The 18,191-nt window shown below is 42.3% G+C and overlaps 1 protein-coding gene across 1 annotated transcript in view; it reads right to left on the bottom strand.

Moving 5' to 3' along the window:
• The window catches only part of DNAAF8 (dynein axonemal assembly factor 8), an 88,452-nt gene that overhangs the window by 22,205 nt on the left and 48,056 nt on the right, over window positions 1-18,191 (bottom strand). The window contains exons 17-24 of the mRNA XM_071814950.1: window positions 15,694-16,006; window positions 13,041-13,147; window positions 9,972-10,126; window positions 8,507-8,654; window positions 5,523-5,654; window positions 3,867-4,061; window positions 2,252-2,578; window positions 568-630 (exon numbers count right to left, since the gene is read on the bottom strand). Of these exons, the coding sequence (XP_071671051.1) occupies window positions 568-630; window positions 2,252-2,578; window positions 3,867-4,061; window positions 5,523-5,654; window positions 8,507-8,654; window positions 9,972-10,126; window positions 13,041-13,147; window positions 15,694-16,006 (1,440 nt within the window). The remainder of the gene's footprint in view (window positions 1-567; window positions 631-2,251; window positions 2,579-3,866; window positions 4,062-5,522; window positions 5,655-8,506; window positions 8,655-9,971; window positions 10,127-13,040; window positions 13,148-15,693; window positions 16,007-18,191) is intronic.

The raw sequence follows: 18,191 nt of genomic DNA, 5'->3' as shown, positions 1-18,191 counted from the left end.
AGCTCACATCCTCCCAGTACCTTTTTTTTTTGTTAGTATTGGAGTTACTTGAAAGAACTTCTGGGATCTGTGAAGCATGTGGTGACTGGGGTGGCACTGTCATGCAAAGAACAGAGTCCCTGTCTGAGATGTAGGAAATGTGCATTCTGCTCTGTCACTCAGTTGTTGGGCAATGGCGATCAACACATTTCACATCCCTAGGCTTCAATCATCCCTCCTTAAAACACAGTGAAACTCATCTTCCTTGAGATCTACATCTGAAAAGGGCTACTAAAGAGCTGGCATTAATTACTCTTCTAGCCTACATTCCACATGCCTCAGGCATCCAAGCATGCCCAGAAGAACAGTGACCTGGCAGTACTACCACCTTACTCCAGTACCAAGCAGACCCATCTGGCCTTTTCTTCCTGATTGCTTGGGATTATGATGTCTAACCAAAGATTTACTAATCCTGTTTTGATGACTATGGCAGAAGACACGGAGCTATAGGTTTCTTCAATCTATTTTAAGACTATGAAATTATTTTTTTTTATCCAAGAGGCAACTGGTGCATACCTCTGATCTTACCTTCAGCCCTGGACCTCTTGCCAGGTGGTGGCAGGTATTTCATAGCAGGGCGGTGTTCTGCATCTGTAAAAGGAAGGAGATGTATTTTTATGAATTCACAGATGGGGACCTTCACTGTTTGTGGGGGCAGGGTGTGATGAAGGCAACTTTATTTAGCAGGGGAAATGGCGGACATTTGACCAGCTGCAAAATATTGAAAAACTGTTCTCTAGCACAAAGACCCCTCCATTCCTTCCACAACAACAAAAATAGGAGGAAAAAAACATGATCACTTTGTAAAGGAGAGAGTGCAGGATGCAGAAGTCATGCTTCAGCTATGCTCTTATGTTCTTGACAATGGCTTTGGTGGGAAAGGCTGGCATTGTGATTACAACCTCCCTCGATAAACTGATCTCACAGTTCTGTTTTCCTCTTGTCCCATTTTTAAGTCTCAAGATAACTTTAATGAAGGGCAGCAATGCATGAATTCTTATAGCTTTATACAGTAATTTGAGGTGTCTGATGCCTTCTTTTTTGAAGGCTTCCTCTTCTTCCTCTCCAGTCTGACATCAAACACCCATATAGTTCATTGTCAAATCCAACCTTTGCGAGACTAGAACGAATACCTTTTTCCTGACACCACCACATTTTCTTCTTTTTATTCAGTAAAGTCAATTTATAGTTCAATGCTACATAAGCACTATGTGTTCGACACAAGTATCTTAAGTTTGTGTTGACAACAAAGGACCTTTCTTCCCCACAAAAAGATAGGAGGAGAGCTATAAATTACAAAGCATGAATGCACTTCTGGAACTGCGTCACTTCAGTTGATACATGGTGTTACCACAGTCTTGATTTATCTCTGTTTCTGAATGATCAGAAATCATCAGGCTCAGAACAGTTTATCTTTAGGTGTGAGGAGTCAGGCTTCCTCAAGAATGGAGGTGATATGCCAATATATTTCACATTAGAAGACAACAGTGGGAGCTCATTCTCTGCTGCTCCAAAGCAACCGATATCCGTAACACTACAGTCTGCACAGTGATTTAGTTTAACTAGGTGTGGCTACACATTTATTGCTACAGGCAGAAAGCAGCAGGTTTACTATGCTAAAATATCAATGCTAGCATATATCACTGAAATCAGACAACAAAGGTCTCCATTCCTCATGAGCTCTTCATTCTCTTTTAGAATTAAAAAAAAAAAAAAAAGCCTCAAGAAATCTGCTTTCTTCAGCTCTTGCAGATTGGTAGTAACTTTGTCTCCCTGAGTACAGCAGCAAGGTTGGGGAATCTAGCCTCAAGAATTTAGGTGTTGCAATTTGGTGCCCACATTTAGGTGAGACAGGTGTTGGCCTCTGTTTCCCAATTTCTCTTACAAACAGAGACAAAATGCATAGTATTATGTACAGGTCCTGCAAACTGCTATCTATGTATCTATAGAGCACCTTGAGATCTTCAGAAAGGGCACCAGGCCATACATAGCCACATTAAATTAATGGGCCATCTTGCAGAACACCTCACCCGGCTCCTGCTGATTTAATATCCCTCCTCATTATTCAGCCAAGCATGGAATTTAACCCCAAATCATTAAGTTTTCCTGTGCCTGAGAAAAACCCATAGCAATGGATTCTTTAGTCCAAGTTTAAGAAATCCCCAAGCACCTTACACCTGAAGACATCATAAATGGTAAAAACATGTCTTACCAGTTACAAAATCTGTCTCTGTGAAGAAGAAGACAGCTTGTCTGAATGTCACCTCTGGGGTCAAGGCCATTACTGTCTGTAGAAGACTGCCACTTTCACTTGGCTTCTCCCTGCATTGCGTTAATCTCTTCAATGCATCTGCGAGAACTTCAAAGGCATTGATCTGCCGTAATGCACACACAAGGACTGGGTTTGACATCAGTATATCAAGGCTTTTTTGCCAGGAAGTATCTCCAGCCTCAAAGGGGGTTATTTCTCTAGCCTGAAGTCCAGTTAGATGGGGCAACCACTTGAGACCTAGAAGCTCGAATCCCAAATCGAGTCTTTCTGCAAGTCAAGAGCAATCTGTTTAGCATCAGCTGACAGCATGTGTTTCATAGAAGCTGTGTTTGTCTTTGGAGACAAGTGTTCTACATTCACATTGATTTTTTGTTTGTTTGTTTGTTTTTAACTAGACAACAAGTTCCAAAGCTGCTTTAACTTTACCCCCTATTGCATCCAAAATGGACCCTAATGCAGATATAGACTGAGAGAACCCACAAGATACAAATGCTAGGAAATTACATTACAGTGAAAACAAAAAATGAGCTATCTGGGAAATCAACAGGGAGACACAGAGAATAAGTGCCATGATTTGATTAGAGAGCACAGCTAATGGAGAAGAGTTGAAAGGGAAACACTGAGAATACACTGATAACAATGTGGTTTGACACAATATAATCCAAAATTATAGATCCTTTACCACCTCTCATAACATTTCATTGTAAGCTATATTCATTATAGTAATAAGCTACAATTTAATGCTGACTTGTCTCTAATGTAGTTTAAATGTTTGTGTTTGTAAAGTAGTCTTACTTCCAATGTAGCAAGATATTTAGGGCCTTAGTCCCTGAGTGCAAGTTTCTGTAAGTTTTTGTCAGCTAGAATCTCCTCCTCACCTACTGTTATACAGAATTTACTCCATATTATTACATCAAGACAGTAGGATACAATGTGGTATAAGACAGTGCCAGACTTCTGCCCTTTGTTGGTACACTTCCTGTATTATTACACTTTGATGCAATCTGTACCATGAAATTATATAAAGTCATTATCCTGCTCAGTACTTCACAGCACTCTTCATGCATTTGTAAGCATTTGTCACAGGGGATGGTGTCATTATTCCTCCTCTGTGCACGAGGAAACAAAGCATGAAGTGGTGAAGCCTCTTTCTTCTGCTCACAAAGGATGTCAGTGGACAGAACAGAGTTTGCGACTTCTGAATTCCTGTTGCTGTGCCCCAATTACACAGCAGCATTATCTCCCAGTACTTAGGGGAAACACAATGCTCTGGATTACATAAAAGGCTTAGTAAACCTAAGCACATTTTTGAACTAATGTGACATTCTCTGAAGAAAATTATGCCCACCTGAGCTGTTTGCATTATGAAAAGTGGCCTTGTCTGTGACTGACTAGCCACGATAAATTCTACAGTTCTTTAGACAAGAAACCCATCTTCCTTCCTGAGGCCCCTTCTACCACATTTTTCATAATGTTCCCGCTATGATAAAAATAGCTAAACATGGTAAAACATTCCTGACCAACCTCTGCTGATCTCCCCAAGACCTGTGATCACCTGCACTCTGAGATTGGTTCCTGTCCCCAGGAAGAAGGATCTGGTGAAGGAGCTCTCCGGCATTCTTCATAGCATCCACTCCAACCAGCGTCAGCATGACAACTTGCTCCATGTCAGGGTCAGAAGCATAGGTTCGATTGCGTAAAAGATCCAGAGGAATGTTATGGGGGTCTGGCACTGCACTGAGGTTTCCTCCTACCCAGGGAGATCACCAAAACTAGTTACCCCACAAAAATAAATCTCAAGTCTTTTTTAGTGTGAAGGAACTGACCAGTTCTTGACTGAGCAAAGGCCAGTGCCTCACTGTGATACTGCTCCTCACACTGCAGCTCAGCGTGGCCAGAGAAACAACCACGCACAAGGAGCAGTATCACGGCAAACCCTTACTAATTAGTCACACTCCTTAACCTGAATTACTTCTTGCCACATAAAGCAAATATATTCAGTCCTAATTTTGATAGCCTTATTCACACTATAAAACAGAGTTGATAGATGTATACCAAAATTATTTAAGGCGTCAATTCCAGATTGATAACTAATGACTGACTGCACATTAAATTGGTACTTCATGTTGCTTTCTAGAAGATTACACAGCATACAATCGAGGGCTAGATGGAGTCTGTTACAATATTGTCCATATACCCATGGTCCTGTCAGGAACAGTGTAGCCTGCAGAATCCCTAGCCCATCAGAAACTTATGTTTGATTCCACACTGTTTCACTAAATTATTATTTAACTAATTGTATGGATTGCATCTATTTGCTTAGCTATTCTTACATCTTATTATTTCATAATAACAGAAAATTGTGAATGACATCCATTTGATTACTGTTTTTTCTTGTGATGTAGTGTTACTTCGGTTTTGGAGAGCAATATACTTCAATTTAAAATTCTGATACTCAGCATTTAAAATAAACACATTAACTTAGCTACATTAATCTGCCAAATAACTAAGAAAACACTACCTGTAGTTAGTGAAATAAACATCTGATTACCATGACCTCCAAGTATATAGAACTAGTAGATTTAAGACTCTCCTACCCATTTGAGTCATACTGAACATGAAAACATGTTTACTTGCTTTTTCAAGTCCTATCAGTTTCATAGCTTTGAATGATTGAGTTACTGAAATGAATTCAACTGTATAAACTGAAATTAAGAACATCTCAGTAAAGTGAAATGAAAAAGTGCCTTTTCTGCATCTATGGAAGAAACTACAGTTGCCAACATATATCACTTCAAGAAGTTCTAGTTTTACATGCTTAACCACCAACTTATCTCATTTTAATATTTTGACTTATCTTGAAATTTAAAAATATGTATTGATGAATATTAATCTTGTAACTATGGTTGGTGGTTTAAGGCTTAATGGGTTGTTATCATGTCACATTTAAGTAACATATTTTCCGATATATTTTTTCATTTACTTTAAAAAAAATGTATTCCCATTTTCCTTTTCTATTGATTCTTCCATTCATTACTCAGCAAGAGAAGACATTCAAAGAGAGTTACTATGATTGACAGCAGAACACTAAACAAGTTATTATAGACAATAAGCATATTTGTAATGTTGTTCTTATTCAGAAAAATTCCCTAATAAGGTTGTCAGACCTTATGAAAGTGAGAACAATGCATTTCCCATAGCTTTGACCTACCCAGTGTCTGCAGGAAGGGCTCGGTGTAAGGAACCACATGAAACCAGACGGAGGGGTCCAGCCCAGTGGCAGCAGGCAGGCCGTTCTGCCCGTTGCTAAGGAGGCCTTGCTTTGCCAGTTCATTCCTCAGCCCTGTGCATAGAACACAAGAAAATGCTGTGTGATGCAGTTAGATATGAAAACATACCAAATGTTTTGATTCGTCTGACCAAAGTCTCATTACAGAGACATTAATGTGGGTCATGCTGGACTTACCTAAGAGATACGAAACGCAACTCAACTATCCCCTCTCCCACAAATCATATTCACTTACAGTAGGGCAAATGGCTGTTGAAAATTGTGGCTTGAACACAGCTTTTTCTGGAGACACCTCTGCTTTGTCACCAGCACCCCAGTTGTTTCTATTACTTTTTAACTCCTGCTGTGAGCTGAAATGTGGAACAAATGCATGGAAGATGCTACCAGCTCTTAAATTACAGTTAGTGTCTTAAATAAGTTGCTGTCCCCAAGGAAGAGAAGTCCCAAATCTTGAGCCCAGTGCTCAAGTGCAGGCCCTCAAAGTGTCTTGTATCCCCAGGTGCAAGGCCAGTGTCCTGTACCCTGCACAGCACCACATGGCCACAGAGTCTTTGGTAGGATTACAAACCTGAACAGAAACATCATGTTCTGCTCCTGTAATTCCCAGTCTGGAAAACACCTGTTCCACACCACTCTTAGAGACACTAAGTGCTTGAAACTGGCAATTTCTCAGTTGCCATTCTTCCTCCAAAAGGCTGGGCTACACACGGGCAGTACATTAAGGTACTGGCATACAGTACATTTCCACAACAATTAGTTCAGCCTTCTGTAACAATATTTCAGACCACAGTTTTAAAGGCTTGTTATTTAAAAAATTATTTTGTATACATTTTATTTCTACAAGCCTGTCAAAAATTTACTATAGCGTAGCATGGGAAATGGATTATTAGCGCTAGAGGCTGATGGCAAACCTCAGACATCAAACACAGAACTGACAAGAGATTTGAGCTTGTACCACTGGCAATCACCTACCTGCTTTTCAAAATTCAGTGGCATGAGCAACTAAAAAAATGTGCCATTGCTGCCACAGCAGCACTACCTGCTGTTCATTCAAAATCAATGCATGGCAAAAAGTAAAGCTCGGACAAAAGTTTATGTTGCTTGAGCCTCAAGAAAGAGATCCATTACCCAAAGACATCTATATCTTCTCCATTTCAGGAATGATTGTTGAATTTTTCCTTGCTTTGAAAACTGAACAAGGTTCAAGACCTTGAAGAGGTAGATGCTTTTCAGGGCCATTGATTACAAATGCAAAACTTTTTTAGTGTGGTATTTAGCATCCTCAAATCCTAGTGCTATTCTACACTTTCCAGAGGCCAAACCAAAGCTTATGGGACAAGAATGTTGGCTTCCCCTCTCCAGGGCTCCGGAATATGGACTAAGGTATCTCTGTAGATCAGTTCTGAAGCAACCATAGAACACATAGGAAGAGGGATTTGCAAAACCCATCTGCAAACAAAAGAAAAAAATTCTGAGCTCTCTACAGTGAGGGAAAACATCTTACCTTTCCAGAATATCCTTTGTTCTAGTGCCCACCTATATATTTCTAGTGGAAAGTTCCCCATGCAAAACATGAACACTGTAAACGTGATCTGTGGCACTCTGTGAGAAAAGTGGCAGAAACTGTACTACATTAATGAGCAACTTTCCTTGGGTCTACAGGCAGCAGGTGACATAGTGCTGTAATTAGTCTGCCGTGATTAATCTGCTGTGCCTGTACATGTTTTCAGAACATTCTGTGATAGTCTCGGGAGAAAAAGCAGAAGACTTTTTGAATTGTCATTTTTTCCAAACCTCTAAACTTTCTTTTCTATTGTGGATGGATTAAAGGAAGTAATCAGGCAGTGGATGAATGTCTCCATCATGAGCCATTTGTGGTGGTGTTAATGGAGGGGTCAGCAAATGTGATGCTCTTCTCAGCAGTGGTGTCTGAAGGGGAGGTTGCAGAAAACGGGTTCAGGAATGGACTGGACTCTCCTCCTGCAGGCAACACGCCCACTGTCTGACCAGGAAGAAGCACGCAGGGCAGGTTCTTTGTTCCCTACTGATCACTGCTGTTGCCTGGGATCTTCCCCACTTGAGACCAATGTCAGCTCCTCCTTAAGAAAACTAAGTAACACTTTTCCAGAACCAGAGCCTCAGAACAGAGCTATGACTCAAGCAAGAAGATTTGGGACAGCAACTTGTCTCTTTTTTAGCAGTACCTACATATAAATGAATTACAGTTCAGGTACTTAGGAGTCAGAAGTATGCAGAACTCAGGACTGAGGTTGACAGGATCAGATGCTATCCTCAGGCTCAGTGGCGCATACATATTTTTGCTACCCTACCTCTCTGTGCAATAAGAATACCAAAGAGGAGGTTATTGAGATGGTAAAGCCGGGTCCATTATGGAGGTTTACAGCGGGAAGCCAAGAGACAAGGCTCACGAATTTCAACAAGACGAGGTTTCAACTTGACATAAAGGAAGAACAGCTCCCCATAAGGATGGTCAAGCATTGGAACAAAGGCCCAGAGATGTGGGGGAATCTTGGTTCTCGCAGATTTTCAAGACCTGACTGAAAAAAGGCCTGAGCATCCTGATCCAAATTTATTGCTGCTGCTGTGTTGAGCAGGACATTGGAAGAGAGATCTTCTGAGGTCCCTTCCAACATGAGTTACGCTATGATTCTAAGTTTAAGGGGGCTCCAGATCAATCAACAAAGATCAGCCTGTTCTATTGGATATGCAGTAGTGACCAATTTACACATGGGTGCAGAGATACATATAGCAAAACTATAAGATCAGGCCCTGATATTCTCAATAAATATTCCCTGCAGCGTAACAGCTGTAGTTAGACTGTTCATGTTTAGCTCACACACTGAAATGCAAACCTTTTCAATGCTGTTGAGCAGTGAAAGCATTACCTGTTACCAATGCAGGAACATGATGACTTGCATTCTCCTTTCTCAGCAACAAAATGAGACAGTGCGTGCGTGGTTCAGGAGAAAGCTCTCCTCTTGCAGAACAGGTACCAGGTGAACTTGAAATCTTGCTAGGGCAAAATACAGAGATCTGAAATAATGAGGGTTAGATCAGATAATAAATCCAGATGTAATCACTATAGGGCTCCAGCAAATATCTAAATTATGATGGCATAAGATACAGCTCACCAGCTGAGCCATAGTAACTTCCAGTAGCTGGATGTTTATCTGTTCATGAGACAGAGGAATGTAATTTAAACCTCAGGGAAGAGGTTTAACAGAAAAATGTTCTGCCTTGCAACTGGGCTGGACTAAAACCAGAACAGTTATAGCTGAGCTGATATGTGGTACCATCCTAAGTCACTGATGCAAAAACAATCTTGAGTCCCAAATGAAGGGATGACTTTTCAGAGACATTTAGACCCAAACAGCACATTGAATCAATAGTTGCTGCTGTTAACATCTTAAATGATTGTTTAGGAGCATGCTCCAAATATTTGGCTATTCAGGCTGTAGTATTCCATAAATAATTTATACTTATTCTACAAAAATATGGGCAGAAGCAGCGTTATTCCTCAGGCTTGATCACAGAACAAGCAGAAGAGGGGCTTTGTACGCAGTTTAATTTACAAAATGATGCATTTACTGACTGACACAGCAAACAACCCTAAGTATGATAATTTAAAGGGGTCCACTCCTTTGTAAGAGAAGGTGTCACGTGATTCCTGAGTGATTTATTGTGTAAGAAGTGCAGAATCAGACTTCTTGCATACATTAATATTGACTGAAATCTTGCATTTATGATTACTGCTGTTTCCTTAGGCTGACTTGTCATAATGCTAGCTGTACTCTAACTCAAATCTCAGAGAAAAATAGCAAAAAAGTTATTTCTGACAATATGAAAAATCTTTTTGCAACCCATCTGGAATGCATTAAACTAGGGGAGTTCATGCTGAAAGGCCATAAGCAGTCCCAGAGGGACTGGAAAGTACATAATCAAACATCAGTCTGTTAGAGGAAGACTATTGGCCTGAATACACGTTTGCAGATCAGAAATTATTATTGTGGTTTATGGGGCTACTGCCTGCTCTTGCTTATTTTGAGATCAATGGTAAAAATTCGTATTTGCCTTAGCAGGAGGAGGCCCAATTATGAATTTACACTTTTGTTCTCAGTAAGAAGCTGAAGCCTGGTGGGATTTTCTTAATAAAGAAAAAAACATCATTGAAAGCAGAGTCCCAGTCACAGGAATACAGAGAACACAAGTACTGGCTACCAGAGAATGAGTTTCCTTGAGAACACTTACTGGAGGAGTGTCGGCTCACACACCCATAAGCTCACAGCATAATTAGTTTCAGAACAATTGGTAGCCCAAGGTATCAACTGAGCTGTGCATTCTGTCCAGTACCTGACTTGTTGTCATGCTCAGCACAACGGCTTGCTTGGGTGAAAGCTGCAGCTGTCTGATTCCTTGCAGAATAAACCCCCGATGAGTACAGACTGAAATCACATTACCGTATGCATGAGGAGATACCACAGGTGACACCATCAAAATGATGTCCCCTAGATCAAAAAGAGGGTAAGAAAAGCAGCATATTATTTCCACAGAAGCTGTGGTATCAATGCAACGCAACTCTCACAGTGGTTGGCTCCAACTTAAGAGCATCCCGAATGGTGACACTGTGTTTTACAGTTTGTTTGCTCTGCCCAGCTCATTATGAGTGCTGTCAAATGCCAACCTAGAATGGAAAAGCTTATGGCATCATCACTAATATCTCTGTGAATCATCTACCCCAAATAGTCTGTCTCATCAGGTCTGTCTAGCTAGGAGCTACTCATCTATCTTTGTGGCATTTGTGCACTCAGTTCACGTGCTGGCTGTGCACCAGCCCCCACCGGGCTGTGTTTGAGCTCTTACCCTTGCAGCTGGCACCCTGACAGCAGGCAGTGCCCTCAGGGGCTAAAGAGCTGAGAAGTCTGGCCACACTGATGAGTAACTAAGGTCAACAAGACCAACTGGCAATTTGTCCACTATAAAGTGCATGAAGCAACCCCAGCCATTCCTTTCTGCTATTATTGGTGGTCCTAGCCTGTGGCTGGCTTATACAGTCTTGTTCAGCACTACCTTCTATTTCCTTTTGATCCTTCTTTAGTCCTGTCTTCAACCTTCATCCCAGAGCTTGCCTTGTGGCACAGGCTCCTGAATCTTTGGACCAGCCTGTGATCATGACCTGACCTCACTCTTTGTTTTGGCACCATCTGTGATTTCACACATTCCTGTCCTTGGTCATTGTGATAATGGTACCAGCCTGCTCTTTCCTACCCAATTCTCATCTACAAGGTCTGGGTGCTCATGCTCTCCTTGTATCCCTCATCCCAATAGGTAAGGCTGTAGAAGCAACTGCAATTTACATTGGGTTAGAACTTTGGGATTTTAGACTCCTGTTTTTTAAGTTGAACCCCAAACTCACTGCCAACAAGGTGGCAACACACACTATGAGTAAGTTCAAGAGAAAGAGCCTACAAGAACTCCTGAGCAGTGTCTAAGCCCCATCCTAGGCACCACAGGACAAGATCAAGATTTTTCCCTGAAACCTCTGATCTACCTGAGGTCTTTGCTTTGTTCTAATCATCTTGGGTCTCACTTTTACCATTACCTTCGTTATTATATTGTCATAGTCCTAATATAGCTTTTCTTTCTGTATACAATGTACGTTCAGATCTCCATAACCTGCCAAGAGCGAGCTCTGAAGACAAATTTTTCTACATGAGTTTCCTCTACACTGCCCCATTAATTTCTCTTGGCTCTAACCAAATGATACAATGAGGCTGGAGTATTTTATTCTCTGTGTCCCACTTACACTTGTTTTTTGGGGGTAGAACTAGCAGCAGTGAATGTTTCTTTCAGTTCTAGACTGTAATATGGATATCTGTTACCTCAAGAATCTGACCAAGGCTCAGCCTGGTAGTTCAAAGCAATGGCAACAGAACAAGGGAAAGCTTGCGTTTATTACTAAGGATCGGACAGGCAGAGTGTTTCTTTTTCTAGTTGGCTTTACAGTTTTAATTTTGCAAGCTTTGAGCCAGACTGACATTAGTGCCACATCTATTACATGTGAACTGTCAAAATTTAGAGTTGCAGGTGGTAAGATTTTGGTTCCTCTCTAGTTGATAACACTTTAAAAAAAAATTCCCATACGCATATCCTAAATCAACAAGAATACCTGCTAGGGTCAGTAAAGCTTTCATTACTGAAGGGGCAGATACACCTGGTGGGAGCTGCAGTATATTTGTTCTGCATGCTCTGTCTCCAAGAGAACCTGCTGAGACCTGAGAGAAGGAGTCAGTGAACATTTCCTTTCCTTAAAACCCCATAGGATATCTGGTCCCTGAGCAGATTTTCAGTTTCTCTTCTGAGACTCATGATATAGTTATCTAGCTAAGGAGCAAAGCTTGAAAGTGACTTCCTGAGCCCAAATACAGATGGAACGTGGTGTGGTGTAACTCAGCAGCCCACATCCAAAGTGAATCATTAATGGCCATAAAAGGAAGGGGAGGCAGTAAGTGTGACTCATTCCATCAGCAGCAACCAGCTGCCATCAATACCAGTCCCAAATAACACAGAGCCAATGGCTGTCTGCCAAGCTACCTGAGTTAACATGCCCAGTTATACGAAAGAGCATCTCAAAGGTGAGACTTTTCTTTCTACCTTCTCCATTTTCTTTCTGTCAGTTTCCACTCCTTTCATCTTTTTGGCTTATGCTTTCATTCTTTTCTCATACGTTCTTTCCTTTGGCAACATAATTTTCTGTGCCTTCTTTCTATGTCAGTACAATCCTGCTTTCCTTCTGCCATCTCCCTGACAGCTGCTGAGCTTCCACACCCCTCAGGTGTTTTTTCCTGTGAAACTACCTTCAATTGTAGAAACTGGATATCAATGCTTTAATAGCATTGTCTAAAAATCACTTGCGCCTGAGATCTGCTGTGTCCAGCCCCACTGCAGAAGGCTGTCAGCATGCTAGCCTGCTACAGCAAACACGCCCAGTAGCACACAGATCCTTCTCAGATGCCTACAAGGCCCTGCATGCCTTGTCTGGTTTCCCTGGGACACAGTAAGTTTGCTGCTAGCTAGGTATGAATTTAGAAGCTGAAAGACTACAATTACAAAGGGAAAAGAGGGATCTGGGCAGAGCCAGGTGCTATCCAGTTAATATTAGCCCCATGAAGTGCTTTATTTTCTGGCTGTGTGGTCAGTCCTGTCCTGAAGTCTTAACCATTTCATACTCATTATTATATTCAACTCTTCACCAGTAGTGGTAGACTATCTCTAAACAGATAAACATGTAGGTTAAGGACACTCTTAGGACACTGAGCAATCCAGGCAGACAGAACTGCCTGAAACAGATGGGCTGGAGCAAAATAAAATTGCCACTGAAGGATAACCATAAGACTTCAAGGTTCATTCCCTAACACTGACCTTTGGTAGTTGAGACAAGCATTGCTGGAGGTCGCGACAGCACCATGCCCTGGAGATCAACCTTTTCTTCACTTGCTTCTGCCCTAGTTGACGAAGGACTCTGCGAGCTAAAGAAAAATAAAAAATATTAAAAGCTGTTATGCCAAGTTCTGACTGAAACCTACTTCCCGCAACAAACCCAGGGCCACAGAAACTTCTCTGGTAAAACTGCTTTACTGGAAAATCCATTTCAATACACTGTCTGTGATGCGAGCTGCATCAACGTCTCTCACTGAACATCTTTTTATATTGTTCCCTGCAAGACTCTCCATGTTAAATTAAAAACAGCTAATGCAAAGCAGCCAGCTTGGCAAGGAAATCTGGGAATCAAGAAATATGTTAGGCTGTATTACCAGAGCTTTTCCTGCCCACAGATATATCATAGTTGCTATTCACTTTTGGTTCTCCAGACAGAGTTTAACCAATTTTAAAGGTTCACATTGGGCAACAAGCACAATCAACTCTGGCAAAGGTGTTCATGGCAGTGAAACCTCTACAACATTCCTGCATACTCAAAAGGACCAAATCACAGCACAGTGAACATAAGGTGTGATTCTGAAAGTCAGGGTCTGACAAAAATGCAAACTGTGGTCTGTGGAACAGTTTGGTGAGGTCTGTGAAGTGCAGGCTGCTCAGGCAAACCTGCCTGCCTCATCCCCTGCCACCGCGGGGTTGACTGGAATATATCCTGCTTGTTCACTCCCAGGAGACAACGGCATTTGCAAGTATAATCTGAAAACTGCAATCTGAGTTGCAGTTTGTATTCTTGCCTCCCAGTGGACCAAATTACCAGCATTAGGAGAAAGACAAGTGCATTATTTAGAATGTAGCACCACTCTGGACTGGCTAAGTTATACCAACGGAGCAGAATTAATCATCTTTGTAAGACAAAAAAAGCATCCCTGAGGAAAATAAACAAATAAATAAAGAGAATGAAACTCTATCAAATTTATTTTTTTCAAATCTTAAAAGTGAAAATGATGAGAGTTACTGTTCATGGCCAAGCAGAACTGAACTCCGGTACACAGTCCCTCCACACGCATCAGATTAATTCTACAAGGGCGCACTTTGCCACTCTGCAGAAACACCAACAGGACCTCACCTCTAGTCTGCTGCCACTGACACGGTGTGCCGCACTGCACCCAGAAGGGATCTTTAAAAATCTGTCCAGAACTTGCAGGTACAGGGCCTTGTCTGAGCTTTCTGCAGGGGAGTTTAACCACAGTACCATTTCTTCAGTTCAGCAATATTAAAGAGAGATGGCAGGGCTTGAAACCCCCTTTGTAGAGGCTGGCACCCCATGTGATTGCACAGGCCTGTGTGACAAGCATGACAGCCAGGGAGAGATCTGTAGTTTGACATTCTTTTGGTTGGTGGAAATTCCTTGAAGGAATCTTTTGATAAAGCACTGTAAAACAAATGCTTCAAGCCACAGATCTACCTATGCTTGGAGCAATCGCAGGGGTGACTTTCAGCAGCCGAAAAAAGACAGGTTCCTCTTTTCTTCCCTTTGCAGGTCAGCCTGCTCTGATCCTCTGGAGGAAAGGAACCTCTAAGTGCAGCAGAACCTTTCATTTACACACACCCCCTTAGGTCTGAGTCTTTGCCCAGGAAGTTGCAAGATTGTTAGGAAGTGAAGTGATTGTTCTGTGCTGTAGGTCAGCTTCATCACGGAAAAAACCGCTGAGAGGTTTGTGAAGAAGTGCAGGGAAGGAACATAAGAGAGTCCAGGCTACTGATCCCGCATTCCCTCTGCCTCTCTGCAGGTGCAGGCAGCGTGCAAGGGCTGCTCAGTGCCGACCTCCACAGAGCTGCTGAGGCTTTGCTTCCTGTCCCTCGCCCCTTTCCCTCATGCACATCTGCTCTGCTGAGAAAAGCCAATAGCTTCAAAGCCCAGTTCCCTCTGCAGCCATATCCAGACCCATCTGAGAGTGAGATTCCAGGCTCCTGAACCTCACTTGTTCCCAGCACTTTTTGGCACCCTATTGCTATGCCATTAGTTTCTAAATTGCATTTCTCATGCTGGTTGCCAAAGTTAAAAGTTTATAAGCCACCCTTCATTTTCACACTCTTCTGTCATGATCCTGCAAAAAACCTTCTCCATCTGAAGCCTCTTATCTCTAATTAGCTGATTCAGAAGGGACATAGGGCAAAGCTAGACTAGGCTTTCTAGCAAAGGTCCCCTCAGTGGACCATGGCCTTGCAGCCCTTCTCCAGCACCAGGCCCAGCTGGAGGAGGTCTTGAGTCAGGCTGATCAGCTGTATCTGGCACAGAGAGCCCTAGAGCAGGCACTGTACGTGCATGAATTACAGGCCTAGTTACCAGGGAACAAGGGATGTGAAGCAACTGCAAGAGTCCCACACCTGATACCTTGACACAACCATTACGTGCTGCAGAGAAGACAGTCCTGTGAGAGAGGGATTTTTGCAGACTCTAGTAACTGGTTTGGAAATATAAAAAGTGGATGGAGTGCTCCCACCCTGTGCTCTTGTTCACCGAGACCTTTAGCAGAACACTGATATGTAAAGACAAAGCATGCTAGTTGCGTGTCTGCCCAGCCTCCCTGTCACACTTTGTCTGTGAAAAAACCCCTAGTTTATCCAGGGCCATTACCTTGCTCCATCACATCGGGAAGCCAGATCCAGGCCACCAGCACACAGCGCTGCCCCAGCAGCCCTCCCTGCAAACCAGAGGCACAGCTCCCGCTGCACCCGGCTGTCCCGCTGGGGCCTGTAGGCAAGAGGCTCCGCTTGGCTCCGGCAATAGATGGCATTGATGGAACCGCAGTCCGTCACACTCGCCAGCTGTGGGTCAGATGGCCCAAAGATATTCTGCAAGGTGCTATGTGCTTTAGGTCCTCTCAGGCTTAATGCCAGCACTGGTGGCACCCTGCCAGTCTTTGAAGTATAGGAAGAAGGCAGCTTTTCTGTGAAAGACAAACACGTGTGACTTAAAACATGGCACAACTCACCTCAAGGTCATTCATTTCACTCAATAGCTGTTTTAGTATCTGTCACAGACAGACTTCAACAAAATAACCTACTGGTTACCTGTCTTGTGGGTAATATGCTGGCAACCAGCTACATGTTTTTACCCAACAGTAAATGAGATTATTCAAGGCAATCTGTTAAATAAAGAGGAGTTGTTTGCCGCATATTCACTGTGAAAAGGGGCACATACAGAGTTAGTTACTACTGATACACTAGAAGTCAGCACCTTAACTTGTGCTGACTTAATTTGTTCATGTCCACAAGGAAGGCTGGGATATCAAAGGGGAGACAGAACAAGAACATGGGCCTGAAGAGAAGGACGTTTTCTTTAATTTTCCATCAGATATGGGAAAACTGGGAAGGGGATCACAAACTGGAAACCTGTGATTTCCTTCTGCATCAAATACAGATTTTATACTGTGTTGTAAGATGACATATCCATGCAAATATTTGATTAGCCACCATTACTTCCCTGACAGGACTTGAACTGTGGCTTCCCTTATTTCCTGCAACAACACTTCCCTATGTCTCTGGCAAACCTTTCTCCCTGTCAGCTGTCAGTGTAGTTGCAGGCCGGTAAGTAACCCCAGAAAAAGGGTAAATTTGGCTCCTCTGCATTTCTTACTACAGATGTTAGAAAAGAAACAAGGTGTGATATTTTCTTCCCTGAGGTTTAAAAACATATTCAATTTCATCATTTGTTGCATAAGAATCAGAAGCCAGAACATAAGTCTCCAGAGCAGGTAGATAATGGAGAAACTGGCTATAAATATTAAAATAATCATTTTAAAGTTTTCAAGCTAAGGGTAAAAATCTAATTTACAAACTCACATAGCAGTTCTCAGCTCAAATGAGTTGTCCCTTCATATGAAACGTTCCTAAATAATGGTGCATGGCACAGAGCATTGAAGCAGATCTGCTGCCTGCCATCTCCTAATGACTGGTGATTTTATGGTTTTCTTATTCATTTCTGGATTCCTTCTTCATTTTTCCAGCTATCAGTATGAATGCACTACGTGCACAGTGCTGAGACAACTGCAGTCCCATTTCTAAGGCGGTCTGCTCCTATTGTTTTCAAATGTAAAAAAGGGGGGGAGAGAGACAGGAGAATTTTTCTCTGATTAAGCTGGTCTTCACTCACCTTTTGCCTGGGGAAAAGGAAACCCATTTCTCTCACTCTCAGCCTGCCTATACCTTTCCCCAAGAGAAGTGGATTGCCCGCATTTGTGATGGTGTCAGATACAAGCCTTCCAGGAGAACTTCTTGGCTTAAAAGGAAGTACAAGCCATGCTATACTACACAGGCAATCTCTGTACTTTGCACCTAATGTAATGCCTGTTGCTCTAGAGTTATATTGCATTAGCAACTAATAATATTCCATATACACTTTAAGACAGGGTTCATTATTTCTATTTCATAAATGGGTACATGCCAATAAAAGTGGTACATGCCGATATTTAAAAATATTGGTGCTTAATGTTAAAGACTTGAGTTCAGAGATCCATATAATTTCTGTTCACCTTATCCTCTTGTCCTGGTTTTGTTAAAAAACAAGTTTCTCTTTTAGTGAATTTGCCTGTCAGCTAAAGCCTTCATGTTAGCTGCATTTTCCTGGAGAACCCAACACATGTTTTGGTTAAACCTAGCAATGGAATGCAAACTTATTGATAAGCACGGATGGACATCTCGCGAGAGGGGCAACGAGAAAACTGATGACGGAGAGACTGACCAACGGTGTATAACATTCCATTCACGTGAATACTTCATATAAAAGTTTTCCTCATGGCTGACATTAGGAGAGGACCTTGCTGGTCATCCCTGCGAACTGAGGCCTAGTGAGAGACTGAATCCAGCTCCAGTTGGCTACAGAGTCTAATCCAGGACACTTTGGGTGCTGGCTCTGCAGTTGCTGAGACTTACAAGATTGGTTTTGTATATTTTGTATTATTTTCTCTATTCTTATTAGTAGCATTAGTAAAACATCTTTAACTTTTCCAACTCTCTTCTCTCTGTCCTCCTTTCCCTCCCGATCGCCTGTCCTGAGTGGGAAGGGGGAGAGGGAGGGGCAAAAGGGGAAAGTGGGGGGGAGAGGAGGTTAACAACACATCTGCCAGGGTTTGA

Source organism: Patagioenas fasciata, chromosome 15 (assembly GCF_037038585.1).
Source record: "Patagioenas fasciata isolate bPatFas1 chromosome 15, bPatFas1.hap1, whole genome shotgun sequence".
NCBI classification, from domain to species: Eukaryota; Metazoa; Chordata; class Aves; order Columbiformes; family Columbidae; genus Patagioenas; species Patagioenas fasciata.
This window is presented reverse-complemented; position numbering and strand designations above follow the sequence as displayed.